General features: G+C 43.6%; 1 protein-coding gene across 8 annotated transcripts in view; it reads right to left on the bottom strand.

Annotated features, from left to right (window-relative positions):
* LOC139553552 (kinectin-like) overlaps positions 1 to 21744 on the bottom strand; it is a 44712-nt gene that overhangs the window by 17149 nt on the left and 5819 nt on the right. For 6 of the 8 annotated variants that reach the window (XM_071366010.1, XM_071366017.1, XM_071366015.1 and 3 more), the window contains exons 1-12: positions 9789 to 9877; positions 8868 to 9493; positions 8410 to 8568; positions 8115 to 8219; positions 6708 to 6943; positions 6439 to 6570; positions 5971 to 6077; positions 1428 to 1572; positions 921 to 1017; positions 560 to 738; positions 163 to 231; positions 15 to 52 (exon numbers count right to left, since the gene is read on the bottom strand). In XM_071366010.1, the coding sequence (XP_071222111.1) occupies positions 15 to 52; positions 163 to 231; positions 560 to 738; positions 921 to 1017; positions 1428 to 1572; positions 5971 to 6077; positions 6439 to 6570; positions 6708 to 6943; positions 8115 to 8219; positions 8410 to 8568; positions 8868 to 9493; positions 9789 to 9862 (1967 nt within the window). In that variant the 5' untranslated portion in view covers positions 9863 to 9877. Of the gene's footprint in view, positions 1 to 14; positions 53 to 162; positions 232 to 559; positions 739 to 920; positions 1018 to 1427; positions 1573 to 5970; positions 6078 to 6438; positions 6571 to 6707; positions 6944 to 8114; positions 8220 to 8409; positions 8569 to 8867; positions 9494 to 9788; positions 9878 to 21744 lie in introns of those variants that run through there. The other 2 variants (XM_071366012.1, XM_071366014.1) reach the window with 1 other exon arrangement.

Genomic DNA, 21744 nt, shown 5'->3' with positions numbered 1-21744 from the left:
TGCAAAACACTTACAGCTTCTGCAGCTCTTCAAAGTGGGAGACAGTAGTGGCCTGAAAGAGGAGGGAAGACAGTAGTCACAACATACTCACATACCGGTACACAAATAGAAACATATCAACTCTTGTTGATGAACTAAAGGGTGAAACATGCTCGTCCATACCTGGGAGCTCAACTGGGCCTGCAGAGTCTCAATCTGGGCATTGAGGACACTTTTTTCACTCAGGAGATCCTGTCAGGAACAAAGGCTGTTATTTTCAGTGCATACCAGAATATCTTTGTGCAAAAAATATAAATATTACAGAAATACTTAAAAATAAGCCTATTGTTTTATCCCCGTTTCTCAACCATCTAAGTTTCTCAACCAAGCCGTTTCACCATTTTTTAATTACCCCTCTCCCTTGTTTCTGAAAGGTTTGAGAGTGTAAAGACGACCTATCCACACCTGGCACAATAACCACAACATCCAAGTAGAACTGTCAACTGTAAATCATAGAGAATGTGTTATTGTTATACACATCACATCTGTCATTACAACAATAAGGGCTGTGTTCCCCTACCTTGACCTGCACTGAGTCTTCAGCCAGGTTGTGCTGGGACACCTCCAGCAGGTGCATCACCTTCTGCTCCACCTGGTCCTTGGACACAATGGTGTCGGTCAGGCTGCTGTGCAGCGTCTGGATCTCCTTGTTCTTGTTGCTCATCTCTGTCTCCACCGCCAGCAGCTGGTTCTGCAGCTCTGAGAGTGGAGCCACACCAGATAAAAATCACTTACTGGGTATACAACACAAGCCACTTATACATGTGGTGCTCATGACAATGGTGCTCAAAATTGGCTTGCAAATACTCTTATTACTTATTAGCAATGGGAGGTTCATTAGCTTGAGTTTAGAGGTCCGATTATAGAAACTCTGTGATCACCTTCTTTAGCAGCATGAAGTTTCTCCCTCTCTGCGTTGACATTGTGGAGGTAGTTCTGGAGCTCCTCCCAACCACGCTTAGCATCCTGCAGTTGAGCCTGGTGACAACGGGACACAACATTTTGCATTTTAACAGTGTACATACACTGACACAACCTCTCATTGTACTGTACTGGTTCTGAAAAACACAGGAAAGGCTGACCTGGGTGTGCATTGCAGGGAAGCAGTGTTTATACTGAGCACAAAGCTTCAAACAGCCCCGCTTCCTGAACCAACATATTCTCCACTTCCCTGTTCTATTACACACCACCCAGCCCTCCTTAGGATGGACGGACACAGGCCCTCCCATGGTTACAGTGAGAAACCCTAAACAGTCCAGGTCTCACCATGAAGGAGAGATTCCTTTGTGTTTCATCTCTGTGGGGCAGCCTAGTGAACTATGTGCTGAATAAATAACTAAATAAGATGCCTGTGTTAGGCACGGTCCCTCCCCTGAAAGACAGCATACCTCCAGCTGAGACACGTTCTGCTTGTAGTTGACCTCCAGCGACTTCCTCTGGTGCTCCTCCTGCTGCAGCTTGTTGTTGTTCTCCGCCAACTCTTTCATCAGACCAGAGTACTCCGAGCGCAGCTGGTTCAGCTCCGACGACTGCCTGCCATACACACCAACTATTACAACCCACACACTCATCAATGCCATGCTTCAAAGACAACTAGTATTTATACGATGCGATACAATACCAAACAAGGCAACAGTAAACATGTCATCCCCCAATCAGTGTAATTTTGTAAATTACAGATCTATGGCAAGACGCATCATTCACCCAAATTTTGTCAAAATGGGGCCAGTGGTGTCTGGCTATGTTATGTGAAGCGCTACACAAATTCAACAGTCACAAGATGGGGACTTCAAATAGGCCTATGGCACATCAAAGGAACTGTGTCCTACTGTTAAGATGGGTTAAATGGAAACTGAAATCTGGACACACTGCAGATCAATAACCTCTTTCACAGCCTTAATATTAACTCCTGCAGAATGAAGCATTTCTTGGAGTAAAATTATACGCCAAAATGTAGGAAAAATTTGGACTTGGGAACAGGAGCGGAGGAATATGATTTATTTATTTCAGCATCTTGAGAGAATGCGAATGCTAAGTTAGATACTATCTGTAGAGGTGCCATCTTTATCAGCATCATAAAAGCTGACAGTATTTCAACCACATGAAATATGCATCGAAGCCGAACTCAAATCTTATCAGAAACACGTTGGGTCGTTTTCACAGCTTTCTATTTCCTTACAACCAGTCAAACTGATGTCATTTGGACATTTTGCACTGAAAATCTTTCCGTTTTTTTTTTGTTATTGCATTTTCTCCCCGGTCCTTAAATGTCTTTGCTCCGCGAAAGAAGCAGAGAATACAGAAAACTTTACCGATGTCAACTAGATAGAATGAATGCTTCAATCAATTTATGACATTCTGGTGAGCAAGGGTTTATTTAGTCTTCTATGGCAACATATAATGACAGAAGAGAAGCTGCATATATCTAACTAGACAAGTTGAATAAAAAATAGCTTACGAAAATGTTGGAAATTATAAGCAGAAACATATCTAAAAATCAGGCAAAAACAATCCTGTACCCCGTCCCAAAAAAATCATTCTGCCCTCTGACTTTAGCCTACAGCGCATTTTCTATATTAGCGGGTTAGGGTTGGTTGCAGGCCTCAGATTTTCACTTTGTCACATATAGTCGGGTGGTTGCTGATGGGTTATTAGCAATTTTGGGCGGGTGCGAGTGAACAAACAGCTGACTACGTACAGTTGACTACTACAGCGTCCCCCTTGGGCCAATCAGTGTAATTTTGCAAATGGCAGATCTCTATGGCAAGACGCATTATTCACCCAAGTTTCATAGAAAGTGGGCCAGTGGTGTCAGATATCACGTGGGTTAGCGAGACTCATTTCCCTGAGCATGTGTGCCAAATTTCATGACTGAGTCAAACAGATCAAAGAGATAAACATGTGCCTGTTATAGGTCAATATAAATGTTGTTGCATATGTTTAGTCTTGACACTGTTTACAACATGTGTACCAAATTTTGTTACAATACGAATATCCATTTATGCATTTATGTGCCAGACCACGCCCACGGCAAAGTTTTATTGGTCAATATTATTTTAGGTACTAGTCTGGAAAATATTGTGTTGAGAGACCTTTGCTTCACGGAGTCGTGGCTGAACAACGACATTATCAAAATACAGCTGGCTGGTTATACACTCTATCGGCAGGATTGAACAGCAGTGTCTGGTAAGACAAGGGGTGGTGGACTATGCATACATGTAAACAACAGCTGGTGCATGATATCTAAGGAAGTTTCTAGGTTTTGCTCACCTGAGGTAGAGTATTTCATGATAAGCTGTAGACCACACCATTTACCTAGAGAGTTTTCATCTGTATTTTTCATAGCTGTCTACATACCACCACAGACCGATGCTGGCACTAAGACCGCACTCAAAGAGCTGTATTCCACCATAAGCAAACAGGAAAACGCTCATCCAGAAGCGGCGCTCCTAGTGGCCGGGGACTTCAATGCAGGGAAACTTAAATCTGTTTCACCAAATTTCAAATCAGGATGTTTGAAGTGTGCCACCAGAGAGAAAGAAACTCTAGACCACCTTTACTCCACACACAGAGACACATACAAAGTTCTCCCTCACCCTCCATTTGGCAAATCTGACCATAATTCTAACCTCCTGATTCCTTCTTACAAGCAAAAACTAAAGCAGGAGCACAAGTGACTCGGTCAATAAAAAAGTGGGCAGATGAAGCAGATGCTAAGCTACAGGATTGTTTTGCTAGCACAGACTGGAATATGTTCTGGGATTCTTCCTATGGCATTGAGGAGTACACCACATCAGTCACTGGCTTCATCAATAAGTGCATCGATGATGTCGTCCCCACAGTGACCGTACGTACATACCCTAACCAGAAGCCATGGATTACAGGCAACATCCGCACTGAGCTAAAGGCTAGAGCTGCCACTTTCAAGGAGCGGGACTCTAACCCGGAAGCTTATAAGAAATCCCGCTATGCCCTCTGACGAACCATCAAAACAGGCAAAGTGTCAATACAGGACTAAGATCGAATCGTACTACACCGGTTCCGATGCTTGTCGGAGGTGGCAGGGCTTGCAAACCATTACAGACTATAAAGTGAAGCACAGCCAAGAGCTGCCCAGTGACGCGAGCCGACCAGACGAGTTAAATTACTTCTATCTTCGCTTCGAGGAAAAAACACTGAAACATGATTGAGAGCACCAGCTGTTCCGGATGACTGTGTGATCACACTCTCCACAGCCAATGTGAGTAAGACCTGGACAAAAGGAACACCTATGTAAGAATCCTATTCATTGACTACAGCTCAGCGTTCAACACCATATTGCCCTCAAAGCTCATCAATAAGCTAAGGACGCTGTGACTAAACACCTCCCTCTGCAACTGGATCCTGGACTTCCTGACGAGCCACCACCAGGTGGTAAGGGTAGGTAACAACACATCCGCCCTGCTGATTCTCAACACAGGGACTCCTCAGGGGTGCGTGCTCAGTCCCCTCCTGTACTCCCTGTTCACCCATGACTGCACGGCCAGGCACGACTCCAACACCATCATTAAGTTTGCAGATGACAACAGTGGTAGGCCTGATCACCGATGAGACAGCCTATAAGGAGGAGGTCAGAGACCTGGCCGTGTGGTGACAGGACAACAAACTCTCCCTCAACGTGATCAAGACAAAGGAGATGATTGTGGACTACAGGAAAAGGAGGACCGAGCACGCCCCCATTCTCATCGACGGAGCTGTAGTGGAGCAGGTTGAGAGCGTCAAGTACCTTGGTGTCCACATCACCAACAAACTAGAATGGTTCAAGCACACCAAGACAGTTGTGAAGAGGGCACGACAAAGCCTGTTCCCCCTTCAGGAGACTGAAAAGATTTGGCATGGGTCCTCAGATCCTCAAAAGGTTCTACAGCTGCTCCATCGAGAGCATCCTGACTGGTTGCATCACTGCCTGGTATGGCAACTGCTCGGCACTACAGAGGGTAGTGCGTACAGCCCAGTACATCACTGGAGCCAAGCTTCCTGCCATCCAGGACCTCTATACCAGGCGGTATCAGAGGAAGGCCCTAAAAAATGTCAAAGACTCCAGCCACCCTAGTCGTAGACTGTTCTCTCTGCTATCGCATGGCAAGTGGTATGGGAGCGCCAGGTCAAGGTCCAAAAGGCTTCTAAACAGCTTCTACCCCCAAGCAATAAGACTCCTGAACATCTAATCAAATGGCTACCCAGACGATTTGCATTGCCCCCATTTTACACCGCTGCTACTCTCTGTTATTATCTATGAAGTCACTTTAATAACTCTACCTACATGTACCTATTACCTCGACTAACCGGTGCCCCCCCCCACACACATTGACTCTGTACTGGTACTCCCAGTATAGTCTCGCTATTGTTATTTTACTGCTGCTCTGTACCTACTTGTTACTTTTATTTCTTATTCATATTTTTTAAACTGCATTGTTGGTTACGGGCTTTTAAGTAAATTTCACTGTAAGATCTACAACTGTTGTATTCAGTGCATGTGACTAATAAATTCACGCAGATCGATTCACGCAGATCGGTCCTTCAGTGCCAGAAGAATAGCGTTTTAAGTGTTTTCCACAAAATTCTAAATGGCCGAAAATCCTTAACGGCAAATTTGCTCCTTGTGAGTAGAGGGACCTATGCACCGAATTTCATGACTTTAGGTCAAATGGGGTGAGCAGCGTGACCTTTCAAAGTTAGCATTTTCAATCTTTTGTTATAGCACCACCATCTGGCCAATCATTATACTTTTGTAAATGCAGGATCTCTTTGGCAAGACGCATCATTCACCCAAGTTTAGTCAAAATTGGGCCAGTGCTGTCCGAGGTATTGTGTGCGACTAACGTACGAACGTGGGGGACAACGAAGACCTTAACATTTTACAAACTAGGAGGGCTGGGAAGTGGCTCTCACTTGCTCTCCATCTGGTTGGTAGCAGAGCTGACTGCGTCTCTCAGGATGCCGTTCTCCTGCTGCAGCCTGGCGATCTGACCCTCCAGCTGTTCCCTCAGCTTCTGGAACTACACAGTACAAAACACTGGGAGTGAATTTTATTTAACTAGGCAAGTCAGTTAAGAACAAATTCTTATTTACAATGACGGCCTAGGAACAGTGGGTTAACTGCATTGTCCAGGGGCAGAACGACAGATTTTTACCTTGTCAGCTCGGGATTCGATCTAGCAACCTTTCGGTGACTGGCCCAACACTCTAACCACTAGGCTACCTGTTGCTCTAACCACCTAACATACAGCATCAGAAACAGTACTCTGTATACTGCCTTAGGACTGATGTCTGAGTATAAAGCATGACAGTAAAAGGGTGATGGTAGTTGAGGTTTGGCCTGTTAAGGTAAAGGTTGTATCAGTGGTGGATGGTGCTCACCTTCATCTGCATGCCCTGAAGCTCTCCCTGGGCTTTAGCCTGCACGACATTCAGCTCCTTCTCCATTGCCCCACGCTGGTCCCTCAGAACTGCCTCCGCTCTCACAGTCTTCTGCTTCTCCTGCTGCAGCTCCTAACAGAGGAAAGGGCAGAAACAGCAGCAGAGTGAAATGTCACCAAGCCACAGGTAGTCAACCAGTGATGTAGTCAATGGATATGCATTATTGTACCGGTATCTTAGGGTTATCTTATGAGTGTGTGCAGCTGTACCTTGCTGAGCTGCTGGACCTTGTCCTTTGCTATGGAGGCCTCCTCCTGCAGAGTGGTGAGGAGCCTCTCTCTCTCCAGGGATGAGGGGTCAGTCTTCACTGCAGACTTCTGCCAAGCGTCCAGGGCAGAGGGGTTCTTTTCTTTAAGCACAGTAACCACACTCACAGCCTCTGCCTGTGACAGGGCCAAACTGCCCAGGCCCACCAGCAGCTCCTTCAGCTTCACCTCAGAATTCTCTGCAAATACACACACATACAGGTAGAGGATTAATTATATTATGTGTTGTATGGTAGCTGATGTGTTGAATAAATTAGTGCAGTGTAAATACATTTATAAAATATCACTGTTCATATGTCAGCTTTAATTAAGTTATAATGCCAGAGAAGCCGGTGTTTGGAGGATATATTGGCATGGGTGTTGTTTATTCATACTATTTCATCCTTCCACAAGATATAGTCTGGACACAAATCTAGGGCTGCTACCCAGGCCGGCTGGTCGTTCGTTCTATTGGTTCGGTTGCTAGAGACACGACCCAATCGTTCAGTCTTTTTGTTCTGTCTATGGACGAGACCAAATCGCTCATTCAAAATGTTCCATTGCCATACAGGCTGGCAACGTTCTTAAACCTTGCTTGCTAGCTAGCCAACTACGGCTAACTTACAGTCACATCAAACAGTGCAGCCAGAATAACAGCAAAGTAGCTGCATTTGCGTTCGTTTAAGCTGTTTGCTAGCGACATTTATTTGGATACAGAAATAACAAAAGAGCTAATGATGCGCAATTTCGCCTGGCATAGAAAATGTGCTCTCTCGTCAGGACACTGTTGTTCAGAGGAGATAGCCAACAACCCAGCTAACACAATCACTTCCAACCGAAGCTGGAAAGATAGCAAACTAGCTGCACCTTGTTTCGTTTGACCTGTTTTCTATTGATAGTTATTTGTATATCCATAAAAATGAAGCTGATTCATGATTTCAACTGGCTGAGAAAAGCTGCCTGGCTGTCTGTCTCATCCCAACTCCTGACACGTTCACAACATTAAGGCTGGAAATCCAATTTGAATATTGAAACAATGTTGCAAATGTCGGAGAGAGACAGTAAGGTTTATACAAATTTCTGCTGTTGAAAACTAAATATTAGTCTAAAAGAAATGTGAGATAATGTCTAGATGCTTTTTATAGTGGAGATCAAGTTGATAAATTGCCTGGCTGGGCTGATGAGACAGTGGATTGCGCAGTCAGATGGAACAGAGTAAATAGCCATTTTAACATCATAGATTTAGCTGGTGATAACTTGCGGAATAGACACCGGCTAGAATGAAGTTTTAACCAATCAGCATTCAGGATTAGACACACCCGTTGTATAAACATGGTATAGCAGCTATATGTTAGAGTGTAGGTTTCACACCTTTGTTGGCCTCGTTCTTCTGTTTCTTGCCACTCCCCTTGGAGGGCGCGTCATCATTGTGGTTGGCAGAAGTCGCAGAGTCAGCCTGGACATCATCCACTGGGGCTGGGGGAGACAGAAGCACATGGTCATATTTGGTGCCAGACACAAAAATCAAGATATTGTTGGCCCAAGGATTTCATTTTCAAAAAAAGGCAGATTTAGATATATTCTGCTTTTTGCTAGCATCTTCAAACAATGTCTCTGAACCTGCTCTGACTTTGATTACACTACAGTAAGTATTCATCATCCTTACCATGCTCAGTCTTCTGCTTCTTGGCAGAGTTTCTTTTCTTGCCACTGGTTGTGGTGGTGTCTGGGGGGGCAGGACCATCCTGTGCTTTGGTTTCCACCAGCACCGGAGCCTCCTTTTTGACTGGAGCTGGAACCTTCTCCATCTTAATCTCTTCCTCCACTAGACAGGAACGAACAAGAGGACAATTAGGTTTAGGAAATACGAGGAAAAAGGATGCCACTATGATGGCCTTGTGATAGACACATTTGTGTAGAAGGTATTTTGAGGTTATGGCCATTGTAACAAACTCCCTCCCACTCCCTACTCATACTGTGCTTTAAATAATCAGATTTGATTCGGGAGGATAGACACTAATGAGGGGCCTCAGAGAAGATGCTAGCCCCGTTTGCGGACACAGGCAAGTGCCCCGGGCACCACATATCCTCATCCTACTAAAGCCACTCTGGCCTTTCACTCACCAGACTCTGTCTTCTGCTTCTTCTCCTTCTTCTTCTTGCCAGAGGGCTGGGGTGGGGTCTGGGCCTGGCATGGGGGCTGAGACTGGTGGTCAAGCTGGGGTGAGGGGGGACTGGGTTTAGCCACTGGGGCAGGGGGCTCTGCTTTGCGGCCAGCTGGCTTGGAGCCATTCACCTCAGGTTCCTCGGCAGGGGGAGCGGCTGCAGCTTTGGCAGCTTTCTTCTCCTTCTTCTTCCTCTCCCTCACCCCTGCAGGGGCCTCGGCTGGCGCTGCCACAGGGACAGGAACCGGGGTGGGCGGGGCCATAGGGGTAGGCTCCTCCTCCTCAGCAGTGGAGCTGCTCACGGCGTCAGCCATGTCAAAGTCCCGCAGGTCTTCCTCTGACTCTCCTCCTCCCCCGCCACCTCCTCCGCTACTGCTCTCCTTCTTCTTGCTCTTTTTCTTGTCATTCTTCTTGCGGGTGTCTGGTTTGGAGGGTGGAAGCTTGAGATCTCGTTTCTGCCTGGCTAGCACCTCATCATAAGAGGTCTCCTTCATGAAGAGCCAGAAGAAGAGGAAGATGAGGGCGATGACCAGGGATGGGGCCAGGATCACCAAGTACTGAGAGTCATAGATGTCCAGCGCCATTCTGAAGAGAGACAGAGCAAGAATGAGTCATGAGTATCATGCACATGATAAGCCAACTGTCAACATAAGACATTTAACAAATGCTTCATAGCTGGAAATAATACATAGCAAAATAGCTGATCAGTTCATTCCTAAATGTCCTATACCTCTTCTTTGTTGCCACATATTTTAGATGAAAAAGTTGATTCTCACACAGACTAGGTCAATTCCAAACTTCAAGACCAGTCAGACACTGGCACAGCCCCATCCATGCCAGGGCAGCCCAGTGAAAGGGGAAATGGGGTAACGTGACTTACAAGATGAACAGCTCCAGGCGCTTCCATACATCCCAGATCAGCCTGACACGAATACCTGTGGTGCCAGAACACATTACACCTCTCCCAGTGCCTCCCAAATAAGAGGACGCTGGCGCTGCTGCTGACACTTCCTCAATACTTTATGGGTTTGATATACTACAGCAGAAATGCTAATGCCTTTTCCACACTGCATACATTTATTGGTAAGAAATATGACAGCTCAATGTATTTTTCTCCTGGAGGTTATCTGCAGTCAGAGGGAGACAGCCCTGTGCAGAGTGAATATGTGTGTGTGTTTGTGTAGGGAGGGGTGATTAACATGTACGGAGGATGCCTTTGTGTCCTCCCTCACCCATAGTCCTCTCATCTCTGTGATAGGGTCTATTAGACTAGTAGAGTACACTGTCCTAGCCTACAGCCTAATACTTTCTTTACACACAAACACGGTAGACGAGCTACTAAAGTTGGTAACGCTTACAAATAAATGTACTTACGAGAAACAATATGCACTGAATTAATCTGTTTACCTTTATCATGTCCATAGTGTGTGTATTAGGTAGATGAAAGAAACAAAATGGACACCCTGATGGATTGCTCCTCGAGGGTGACATGACACTCTAAACTCAATAGAGGAGGGCTTTGCAAGGGGCAAAAATACACCAACGTGTAAATATTGTCCCAGTGCTGCAGCTGCAGTTTTGCACCAGCCTGTTGAGAGGTGAAAATTCTCTTCTCCTGGCAGGCCCAAGACACAGCAATATGTCGTTGTCAAGCAAGGTAAAGCCTACGCATGTCCCTTGGCACTTACACAGGATGCTGGACATAAACAGTGTACAAAACATTAGAAACACCTGAGCGGTGTTTGAATACCCATACTAACATACTGTATACTACATACTTAATGAGTATATACTACATACTATTAGTTCATTTTAGTATACTGTAAAAGAACGGTATCTTTTCAGTTGTGCGTACTAGTGCTCACCTGTCTACCGGAAGTTGATGCTGTTGCTATAAAACCTTTTGCTAGCGTAACAAATTACTAGCTATACATTTTACAACTTCGGGTGTGTTCTTAAATTCAATCTGGAGTGCCAGAGTGCACTCAGAGTGTGCTCTGGGCGTTAGTAAATTCAAAGCTTTGTCAGATTGTCGTGTGTTACTTCAGAGCATTTCGCTCTCAGAGCGTACACTGAACGCTCTGGCCGAGGAGTAGGGTTGATCTAAGCGTTCTGACCACACAACAGCAGTCAAGCACCCAAGCTAACTGGTTAGCTACTTCCAGACACAAATGAGAGAACACCTCTCTGACAAATCAAATAAATTTGTATTTGTCACATGCACCGAGATAGAGGTATGAAGAGATATGAACAACAAATAAGCAGCAGTCGTTAGGCTGTTTTCATGTTATTCAGAGCGTTGTTGACTGTGCTGCTGGCAACAATTTAATTATGCTTTTTTTGCCGACGTTTACTGCCATCGGCCATATTCAACAGGTGTTGAGCGTTCGTAAATTCATCAGTTATTCTGGTCTCTGGTACACTCAGATAAGAGTGAGCTGAAATCGGAGTAGATAGCCAGAGCGAATTTACGAACGCACCCGAATGTCCATTGATAACGCACGACTATACTACTTAGCTAAGCTAATTATGACGGGAATAATCAAGTCAATAAACGTTGGTTAGTTAGATAGCATATAGTTAATATACTGGCAAGTTCGATGTATTAATAGCCAACTAACGTTAGGCAGCTAGCTAACATACCGGTGGTACATACTGCTGTAATGATATTCTATGCGGTTCGTAAGGATAGTGTAGCTAACAAATTGTCAGCCAACATAGCGTCTAAGGTAACTTATTTGAAAAGTCATTACTTTATTACATTGCTCAACATTTTAACATTTGTCATAATTAGTTAAAGCAATGAATTTGTATCCGCTTTTGTTGGACTTCGGCTGCATATAACAGTCTGAGCTGTTCTTGTCTATTGATGTTCAGTATTATGTCATTCTGTATTATGTTTTGTGTGGACCCCAGGAAGAGTAGCCTAAAGCTAATGGGGATCCTAATAAAATACCCCCCCAAAATACCCAAAATCTGAAAACGTTGTGAAGCCACGGCCATTTTCTGATAAATTGCATTATGGGTCCTAGAAGCACGGAAATAGTGTCCACTGCTTGTATACTTCGTATTTTGGCGAATGTAGTATGACATCCCGGAACATTTGGCATTCTAACTAGATCCATACTATGACCAGTAAGCATACTACATTTACATCACAAATAGTACAGTTAGTATGAGTATTCAAAACACAGCTCTGCTCTTTCCATGACAGACGGACCAGGTGAAAGCTATGATCCCTTAATGTCCTTGTTAAATCCAATTCAATCAGTAACCATGTTTACATGCGCACAGTATTCCGTATAGTAGCTCAAATCCCACTTAAGGTCTTAACCCACTCACGAGTATCCTTGTAGCCATGAATAAACAGAATATTCCTAATTTAAGTATATGGGTTAAATAGAATAGTATTTGAAATAGGCACACTGAGTGTAGGCCTATAACCGCTCACATGTAGCGTAATATAATATTAACTCCTGCAGAATTATAAATTTCTTGCAGTGAAATTATACAACAAATATAAATTTTGTCTCGGGAACAGGAGTGGAGAAATAGGATTTCTTCCTTTCAGCATTTCTTGAGAAAATGTGAAAGCTATGTTATGTGTTCTTTTGACACTGTTGTTATGCAAGCAGATAGTATTTCAACCACATAAAATATGCAGCCAAGACAAACCCGAAATCTTAACAGAAACATGTGGACTTTTTCTCAGCTTTTCATTCCCTTAAAACCGGTCAAGCTGATGACATTTGGACATTTTGCACAGGACCAATCTTTCCACTGTTTTCTCCCCGGTCACTAAACAAAACAGACAACTTTACCAGCGTTAGATAGAATGCATGCATTAGTAATCTAGTTATGTAAGACATTATTCCGTTGAGCACTACTCTATTTAGTCTTCTGGGGCAATAAGTTGTGGCAGAAGAGAAGCAACATGTATAAAACTACTGTTGACAAATGGCTACCAAATGTTGTGAATTATAATATGGCCTACCAAAGCAGAAACATGTCTATATTAGGTGGTGAAAGTGTCCTGTAGTAAATTCATTATAGTAGGCTAAATTATGGTGGATCGAACTGAGCATATAGTCTACTTTTTTAAGTAATTTGTTTGACAATCAGATGAAAACATAAAATCACCCATGATATGCAAACTGAGCAGACTGCAAAAACGACAGTAAAACAGGATAAGTTGTTTACCTGCACAGTATCCAGTCTTAGATTAGCATTTCCCAGGCATCTTATCCGGGTTTCTCATAACCGGGATAGAAGCTTTTTCGGGATATGTGTCAACTCAAAAACAGAATACTTGAGTATCCCGAATAATAACGGGATATTGGTGTGCATGTAAACGTGGTCAGTGTAGATGAAGGGGAGGAGACAGGTTAAAGAAAGATTTAAGCCTCGAGACAATTGAGACATGGATTTTATACAGTGCATTCGGAAAGTATTCAGACCCCTTTACTTTTTCCACTTTGTCACATTACAGCTTTCCTCTAAAATTGATTAAATTGTTCCCCCCCCCCCCATCAATCTACACACACACACAATAACGTCAAAGCAAAAACAGGTTTAAACTTTTTGCAAATGTATTAAAATAAAAAATAAAATCACATTTACATAAGTATTCAGACCCTTTACTCAAATCAAATTTTATTGGTCACATACACATGGTTAGCAGATGTTAATGTGAGTGTAGCGAAATGCTTGTGCTTCTAGTTGCGACAGAGCAGTAATATCTAACAAGTAATCTAACAATTCCCCAACAACTACCTAATACACACAAATCTAAAGAGGTGAATGAGAATATGTACATATAAGTATATGGATGAGCGATGGCCAAGCAGCATAGGTAAGGTGCAATAGATGGTATAAAATACAGTATATACACACAGTACCGTTCAAAAGTTTGGGGTCACTTAGAAATGTCCTTGTTTTTGAAAGGAAAGCACATTTTTTGTCCATTAAAATAACATCAAATTGATCAGAAATAATGTGTAGACATTGTTAATGATGTAAATGACTATTGTAGCTGGAAACGGCAGATTTTTTATGGAATATCTACATAGGCTTACAGAGGCCCATTATCATCAACTATCACTCCTGTGTTCCAATGGCATGTTGTGTTAGCTAATCCAAGTTTTTCATTTTAAAAAGACTAATTGATCATTAGAAAACCATTTTGCAATTATGTTAGCACAGCTGAAAACTGTTGTTCTGATTAAAGAAGCAATAAAACTGGCCTTCTTTAGACTCGTTGAGTATCTGAAGCATCAGCGTTTGTAGGTTCGATTACAGGCTTAAAATGGCCAGGGACAAAGGTCTTTCTTCTGAAACTCATCAGTCTATTCTTGTTCTGAGAAATTCCATGCGAGAAATTGCCAAGAAACTGAAGATCTGGTACAACGCTGTGTACTACTCCCTTCACAGAACAGCACAAACTGGCTCTAACCAGAATAGAAAGATGAGTGGGAGGCCCGGTGCACAACTGAGCAAGAGGACAAGTACATTAGTATCTAGTTTGAGAAACAGACGCCTCACAAGTCCTCAACTGGCAGCTTCATTAAATAGTACCTGCAAAACACCAGTCTCAACGTCAACAGTGAAGAGGCAACTCCGGGATGCTGGCCTTCTAGGAAGAGTTGCAAAGAAAAAGCCATATCTCAGACTGGTCAATAAAAATAAAAGATTATGATGGGTAAAAGAACACAGACACTGGACTTTTCTTTCAAAAACAAGGACATTTCTAAGTGACCCCAAACTTTTGAACGGTAGTGTACATGTGATATGAGTAATGTAAGATATGTAAGCATTATTTCAAATTGGCATTGTTTAAAATAACTAGTGATCCATTTATTAAAGTGGCAAGGGATTGGGTCTCAATGTAGGTAGCAGCCTCTCTGACTTTGATTTGTATTCAGATCCTTCACTCAGTACTTTGTTGAAGCATCTTTGGCAGTGACTACAGCCTCAAGTCTTCCTTGGGTATGACGCTACAAGCTTGGCACACCTGTATTTGGGGAGTTTCTCCCATTCTTCTCTGCAGATCCTATCAAGCTCTGTCAGGTTGGATGGGGAGCGTCGCTGCACAGTTGTTTTCAGATCTCTCCAGAGATGCTCAAGTCCTGGCTCTGGCTGGGCCTCTCAAGGACATTGAGACTTGTCCCAAAGCCACTCCTGCATTGTCTTGGCTGTGTGTTTAGGGTTGTTTTCCTGTTGGAAGGTGAACCTTCGCCCCCAGTCTGAGGCCCTGAGCGTTCTGGAGCAGGTTTTCATCAAGGATCTTTCTATACTTTCCTCTGTTCATGTTTCCCTCAATTGTGACTAGTGTCCCAGACCCTGCTGCTGAAAAACATACCCACAGCATGATGTTGCCACCACAATGCTTCACCGTAGGAATGGTGCCAGGTTTCCTCCAGACGTGACGCTTAGCATTCAGGCCAAAGAGTTCAATCTTGTTTATTATGGTCAGAGTCCTTTTGGTGCCTTTTGACAAACTCCAAGCAGGCTTTCATGTGCCTTTTACTGAGGAGTGGCTTCCGTCTGGCCACTCTACCATAAAGGCCTGATTGGTGGTGGAGTGCTGCAGAAATTGGTGGTGGAGTGCTGCAGAAATTGTTGTTTTTCTGGAAGGTTCTCCCATCTCCACAGAGGAACTCTGAAGCTCTGTCAGAGTGACCATCGGGTTCTTGGTCACTCCCTGACCAAGGGCCTTTTCCCCCGATTGCTCAGTTTGGCCAGGCGGCCAGCTCTAGGAAGAGTCTGGGTGGTTCCAAACTTCTTCCATTTAAGAATGGAGGCCACTGTGTTCTTGGGGACCTTCAATGCTGCAGACATTTTTTGGTACCCTTCCCCAGATCTGTGTCTCGGCGCTCTACGGACAATTCCGTCAACCTCATTGCTTGGTTTTTGCTCTGAGATGCACTGCCAACTGTGAGACCTTAAAGACAGGTGTGTTTCTTTCCAAATTATGTCCAATCAATTGAATTTACCACAGGTGGACTCCAATCAAGTTGTAGAAACAAGGATGATCAATGGGAACAGGATGCACCTGAGCTCAATTTCGAGTCTCATAGCAAAGGGTCTGAATCCTTATGTAAATAAGGTATCTGTTTATTTTTAGTACATTTGCACAACCTTCTAAAAAGCGGTTTTCACTTTGTCATTATGGGGTATTGTGTGTAGATTGTGTGTAGATTGATGAGGATTTTTTTATTTATTTTTAATCCATTTTAGAATAAGGCTGCAACGTAAAAAGAATTGAACAATGGAAGGGGTCTGAATACTTTCCAAATGTATGTTTGCCATTCAAAAGGTTAAGCAAGACAATATTTAGGTGCCTTTAAAACAGGATATGGTAGTCTGTGGTAGAAAAGGAGATGAGGAAGGAGACCAAGTATCAATGCAAACATAGTAGGCTCTATTAGTTTCAAGAAACCACAATAGTGGAAGACAATATAGTGGTAAAAACTCACGAGAATCATTACATTGCCAAATAACATTAGTAGGAAAAAAATGCCTGTCCAACAACCATCTGAACAGAGATTGTTTTACTTAGTCAGGCATCACTTTATTTGTACACAGAGGAAATTAAAACATTTCAGCCCTGGGGCATGGTCTAGTTTGAAGTGTACTATTGTTGTCAACAATACAAACAGTGGCACCAACCGTGGCTGACAGGACAATACCCGCTTGCTCTGGATTCAGATTGGTGTCAGCAATAGCACAGGACTCAGCCCCCTCTGTCTAGCTAGCACATCTCCTATGCTGGGCCTCTTAGTTAGGCACTAATTTGGATTAAGCAGATTACCCATGATAATACATTAAGAATAACATTCCGCTGCAGTGCTTCTCTGGGCCTGATGGGCTTGAGGTGCAACAGTCAGTTTCATCTAGGACTGTAAAACCTCTCCCATTATTTCACGCCTGACACACAGACACACACACACCAACTCATGCACAAACACACACACATACTCCAGCAAGCAGCCAGATAGATATATATCCAACAACTGTTATCATGTAAGGCTAACTTATCATTCACTTGTTCCTCATTCTGAGAGATTGCTTCAGACCATTTCAATGACAAAACTTCTCCATGTAGAACAAAATTGTATTCAAGTGAGTTCTCACAGAGCACTAATGCATATGGGCAATTCCACAGTAACAGATTTACTGTGGAGACTCAGATCTTTCACTTAGAATGTATACCAAACAAAAAACATTGATTTCAAAGTTTAACAAACCATACAACTTGACAATTTACACAGAAAAAAAAACTAAAAGCATTTACAGTAAAACAACATTTTATCTGCACAGTTCTTCCTGTAAATGTGTTTTTGTAAAATTCTGTGGAAATTGTGAATTAGTCCTTGCGCATAGAGTTCGATGGATTGGTAAACTTTGAAATCAATGGCTTTTGTTTGGTATAGATTTTAAGTGAAAAAAATCTGAGTCTCCATTACCATGGAATTGCCCATGAGCTACATTTTGCGTGGTTGTTGTGATTAACGGTGAATTCAAGCCAATATTTAAGAGTTCTATATATTAGCGTCAACCCCCTGAAGGAGTATGCCACCTCACCAATTCCCTAATTACCCTCTGGACACACCCCTTCTCCTGCCAACTCACCACACCTGAACTCACTCTGATAATCAGCATTCCTCACCTATATAAGCAGCTGGTTTTTACCTCATTGTTTGTTGTGTGTACTGGGCGCTGAAGTAGTTTTTTTGTTACATGTATAATTTTAACTTTGTAGGTTTATTGCCAAATCAGAGTTTGACACTTTACTTTCTTTAGACTACTTCCTTTTCTTATATTCTGAGTTCTATAAATATTGACAATGGCCTTTTTTGATTAGCATGTTTTGTTATACTTTATTTCTCAGTTCTGGCACTGTCTTGTATGCTAACTCTTTCAGCACCAAACCAGAGCACCCACCCTCAGTTATTTCATTGTTGACCTGCAAGAGCAGAAAACACTAGTTGGGACAATTGGAGATGTGAAAGTTAAGACCTCTTAAGCAGAATAGAACACTAGGCAGTGTGGACAGGATTGCGGTGGGTGAGTCGCATCATACCTGCCTGATTGCTTTCTGCCCTGACTATGCCTCGGACTGGACGGTGCAAACATTTCCCATTGCAGCAGGAGCCATACCCTAGCATGGAAATGAGCCTGGAAGACAAAGCTCTCTTGGGCCATTCCCCAGACCTCCTGCTTTGGCAGGGACAGGCCTCAGTAACCCCATGATAAAATGTCAGAACGTGGCGAACCAACCTTTCAGGGCACTACACCTGACCTGTAGCTTGTCATTTGTTTGTACCATCTATGTTTGGTAACTAGGCTTGGGAGGTATACCGGGGTATTTGGAAAAAGACACGGAATAGTTCATACCTTTTCATTAGACTAACAGTCAACTATTGACTGAAAATATAAATGCAACAATTTCAAAGATATTACAATTCATGTAAGGAAATAAGAATTGAAATAAATTCCTTATAACCTCATCTATGGATTTCACATGACTGGTTATACAGACACGCATCTGTTGGTCACAAATACCTTTAAAAAAAATAAAAAGTGGTGGCGTGGATCAGGAAGTCAGTATCTGGTGTGACCATTTGCCTGATGGAGTGCCACACATCCTCCTTCGAATAGTTGATCAAGCTGTTGATTGTAGTCTGAAATGTTGTCCCACTCTTCTTCAATGGCTGTGCGAAGTTGCTGGTTATTGGTGGGAACTGGCACACGCTGATCCAGAGCATCCCAAATATGGGTGACATGTATGGTGAGTATGCAGGCCATGGAAGAACTGGGAATTTTTCAGCTTGCAGGAATTGTGTACAGATCCTTGCGACAACGGGCCGTGCATTATGCTGAAACATGAGGTGATGGCGGCGGATAAACTGCTCGCCCACACAACACCATACACGTGGTCTGAGGTTGTGAGAGCTGTCGGACAGCTTATGGTAGAGAAATGAACATTCAATTCTGGCAACAGCTCTGGTGGGCATTTCTGCAGTCAATATGCTGATTGCATGCTCCCTCAATGTGAGAAACCTGTGGCATTGTGTGACAACTGACCTTTTATTGTGACCTGTGTAATGATCATGCTGTTTCATCAGCTTCTTGATATGTCACACCTGTCAGGTGGATGGATTATCTTAGCAAAGGAGAGATGCTCATTAACAGGGATGTAAACATGTGCACACAATTTGAGAAGCTTTGCATATGGAACATTTCTGGGATCTTATTTCAGCTCATAAAACATGGGACTAATAATTGACATGTTGCGTGTTAAATATTTGTACGGAGTATGAAGTTTTTCAATACATGTATATATTTGTAGCTACTTTTAGTTAATACCTGCAGTCAACTTGTGCAATACATTAAGAGATAAAGGAGATTGCATTCTTTATTAGTCACATTTGACATTATGAAGTTGACCGTAGTTCTCCAAAACAGCTGAGCCAGTCACGTTTGTAAATAGCACAACGGGAAACGGTGAGTCAATAGCGTTCTATATCTGCGAGTCTCTGTTGTGCGGCGCACATGAATTTCCTACAAGTGTAACTTCATGTTTTCCATCATATCATATGCCTTTCTGCCAGAAGTCGGGGAGCTCTGGATGAGTTTGTACAGCTGTCATTTTCCCCCCTGTTCTTCCTATTAGCGTTTTTCTCCTCCCCTCTTTCTCTAACACATCACAGGATTACTGCCGCAAGCTCTGGACCATTGCAGCTAGCTAGCTGCAACCGAGTGGCTATTGTTGGCTAATGCCTCTGTCCCGAAGCAAGCACCAGTTAGCCTTGGTCTAGCCTCGAGCGAGGCCCATCTCCCGGCTAGCCGACAAAGTTTACCAGCTAATTCTTGGGCTACAATACCTCTTTTGCCAATTGGCCTGGTCTTTATTGTCGACACAGGGCCCCGCCGATCCATCACGACTGGTCTGCCGACGTAAACGTCAGATGTGGTTTCAACAGGCTTTTCCGTTGCGATATCGCCGAAGACCCATCTGCTAGCCCTGGCCCGCTAGCTTTCTGAACGCCGTGTCTCCTCCTCACCTAGCGTAGTAGCGACTACTGAACGGCTCCCTGACTCACCTATTGCTGCTCATTGAACCCTATGATCACTCAGCTACACAGCTGATGCCTGCTGGACTGTTCACTAACACGGTACCTCATTTAGTTTCTGTCGGCCCCAGCCTCAACTCCGTTCCTGTGTGTACCTAACTGACTCTGCCCATTCATTGCCATTTCCCCGTTGTCTTAGCTCTCCTGATCAACACCTGTGATTGCTTTATGCCTCTGTCAATATGCCTTGTCTACTGCTGTTTCGGTTAGTTCTTATTGTTTTATTTCAATGCAGAGCCCCCAGTCCCGCTCAACATGCCTTAGACAGCTCTTTTGTCCAACCCCCCCACCAAATGCGGAGACCTCACTTGGCTTAACTGGTGCCTCCAGAGATGCAACCTCTCTCATCATCACTCAATGCCTACGTTTACCTCCACTGTACTCACATCCTACCATACCCTTGTCTGTACATTATGCCCTGAATCTACTCTACCTCGCCCAGAAATCTGCTTCTTTTATTCTGTCCCCAACGCACTAGACGACCAGTTCTTATAGCCTTTAGCCGTACCCTTATCCTACTCTTCCTCTGATGTAGAGGTTAACCCAGGCCCTATAGCCCGCAGTACTACACCTATTCCCCAAGCGCTCATTTGATGACTTCTGTAACCGTAAAAGCCTTGGTTTCATGCATGTTAACATCAAAGCCTCCTCCCTAAATTTGTTTTATTCACACCTTTAGCACACTCCACCAACGTTGATGTCCTAGCCATGTCTGAATCCTGGCTTATGAAGGCCACCAAAAATTCTGAAATGTCCACCCCCAACTACAACATTTTCCATCAAGATAGAACTGCCAAAGCGGGCAGAGTTGCAATCTACTGCAGAGATGGCTTGCAGAGTACTGTCAAACTAACCAGGTCTGTGCCCAAACAGTTCGAGCTTCTACTTTTTTTTTTTTTATCCGCCTTTCCAGAAATAAGTCTTTCATTGTTGCTGCTTGTTATAGACCCTCCTCAGCCCCCAGCTGTGCTCTGGACACCATTGTTGAATTGATTGCTCCCCATCTATCTGATATGCTTAACACCCCGGCCATCCTACAAGCTAAGCTAGATGCCCTCAATCTCACACAAATGATCAAGGAACCTACCAGGTACAACCCTAAATCCATAAACATGGGCACCCTCATTTCATCCTGACCAACTTGCCCTCTAAATACACCTCTGCGTCTTCAACCAGGACCTCAACAATCACTGCCTCATTGCCTGCGTCCGTAATGGGTCCCCGGTCAAACGACCACCCCTCATCACTGTCAAACGCTCCCTAAAACACTTCTGCGAGAAGGCCTTTCTAATCGACCTGGTATCCTGGAAGGATATTGACCTCATCCCGTCAGAGGATGCCTGGTTGCTCTTTAAAAGTGCTTTCCTCATCTAAAATAAGCATGCCCCTTTCAATTTTTTTTTAAAACTAAGAACATATATAGCCCTTGGTTCACTCCAGACTTGACTGCCCTTAACCACCACAAAAACATCCTGTGGCGTACTGCATTAGCATCAAATAGCCCTCGCGATATGCAACTTTTCAGGGAAGTCAGGAACCAATATACAGTCAGTTAGGAAAGCAAAGAATAGCTTTTCAAACAGAAATTTGCATCCTGTAGCACTAAATCCCCAAAGTCTTGGGACAATAAAGCCCATGGAGAAGTGCACCTTCTCCCAGCTGCCCACTGCACGGAGGCTAGGAAACACTGTCACCACCCAA

The sequence above is a fragment of the Salvelinus alpinus genome, chromosome 25 (assembly GCF_045679555.1).
Source record: "Salvelinus alpinus chromosome 25, SLU_Salpinus.1, whole genome shotgun sequence".
Taxonomy (NCBI): domain Eukaryota; kingdom Metazoa; phylum Chordata; class Actinopteri; order Salmoniformes; family Salmonidae; genus Salvelinus; species Salvelinus alpinus.
This window is presented reverse-complemented; position numbering and strand designations above follow the sequence as displayed.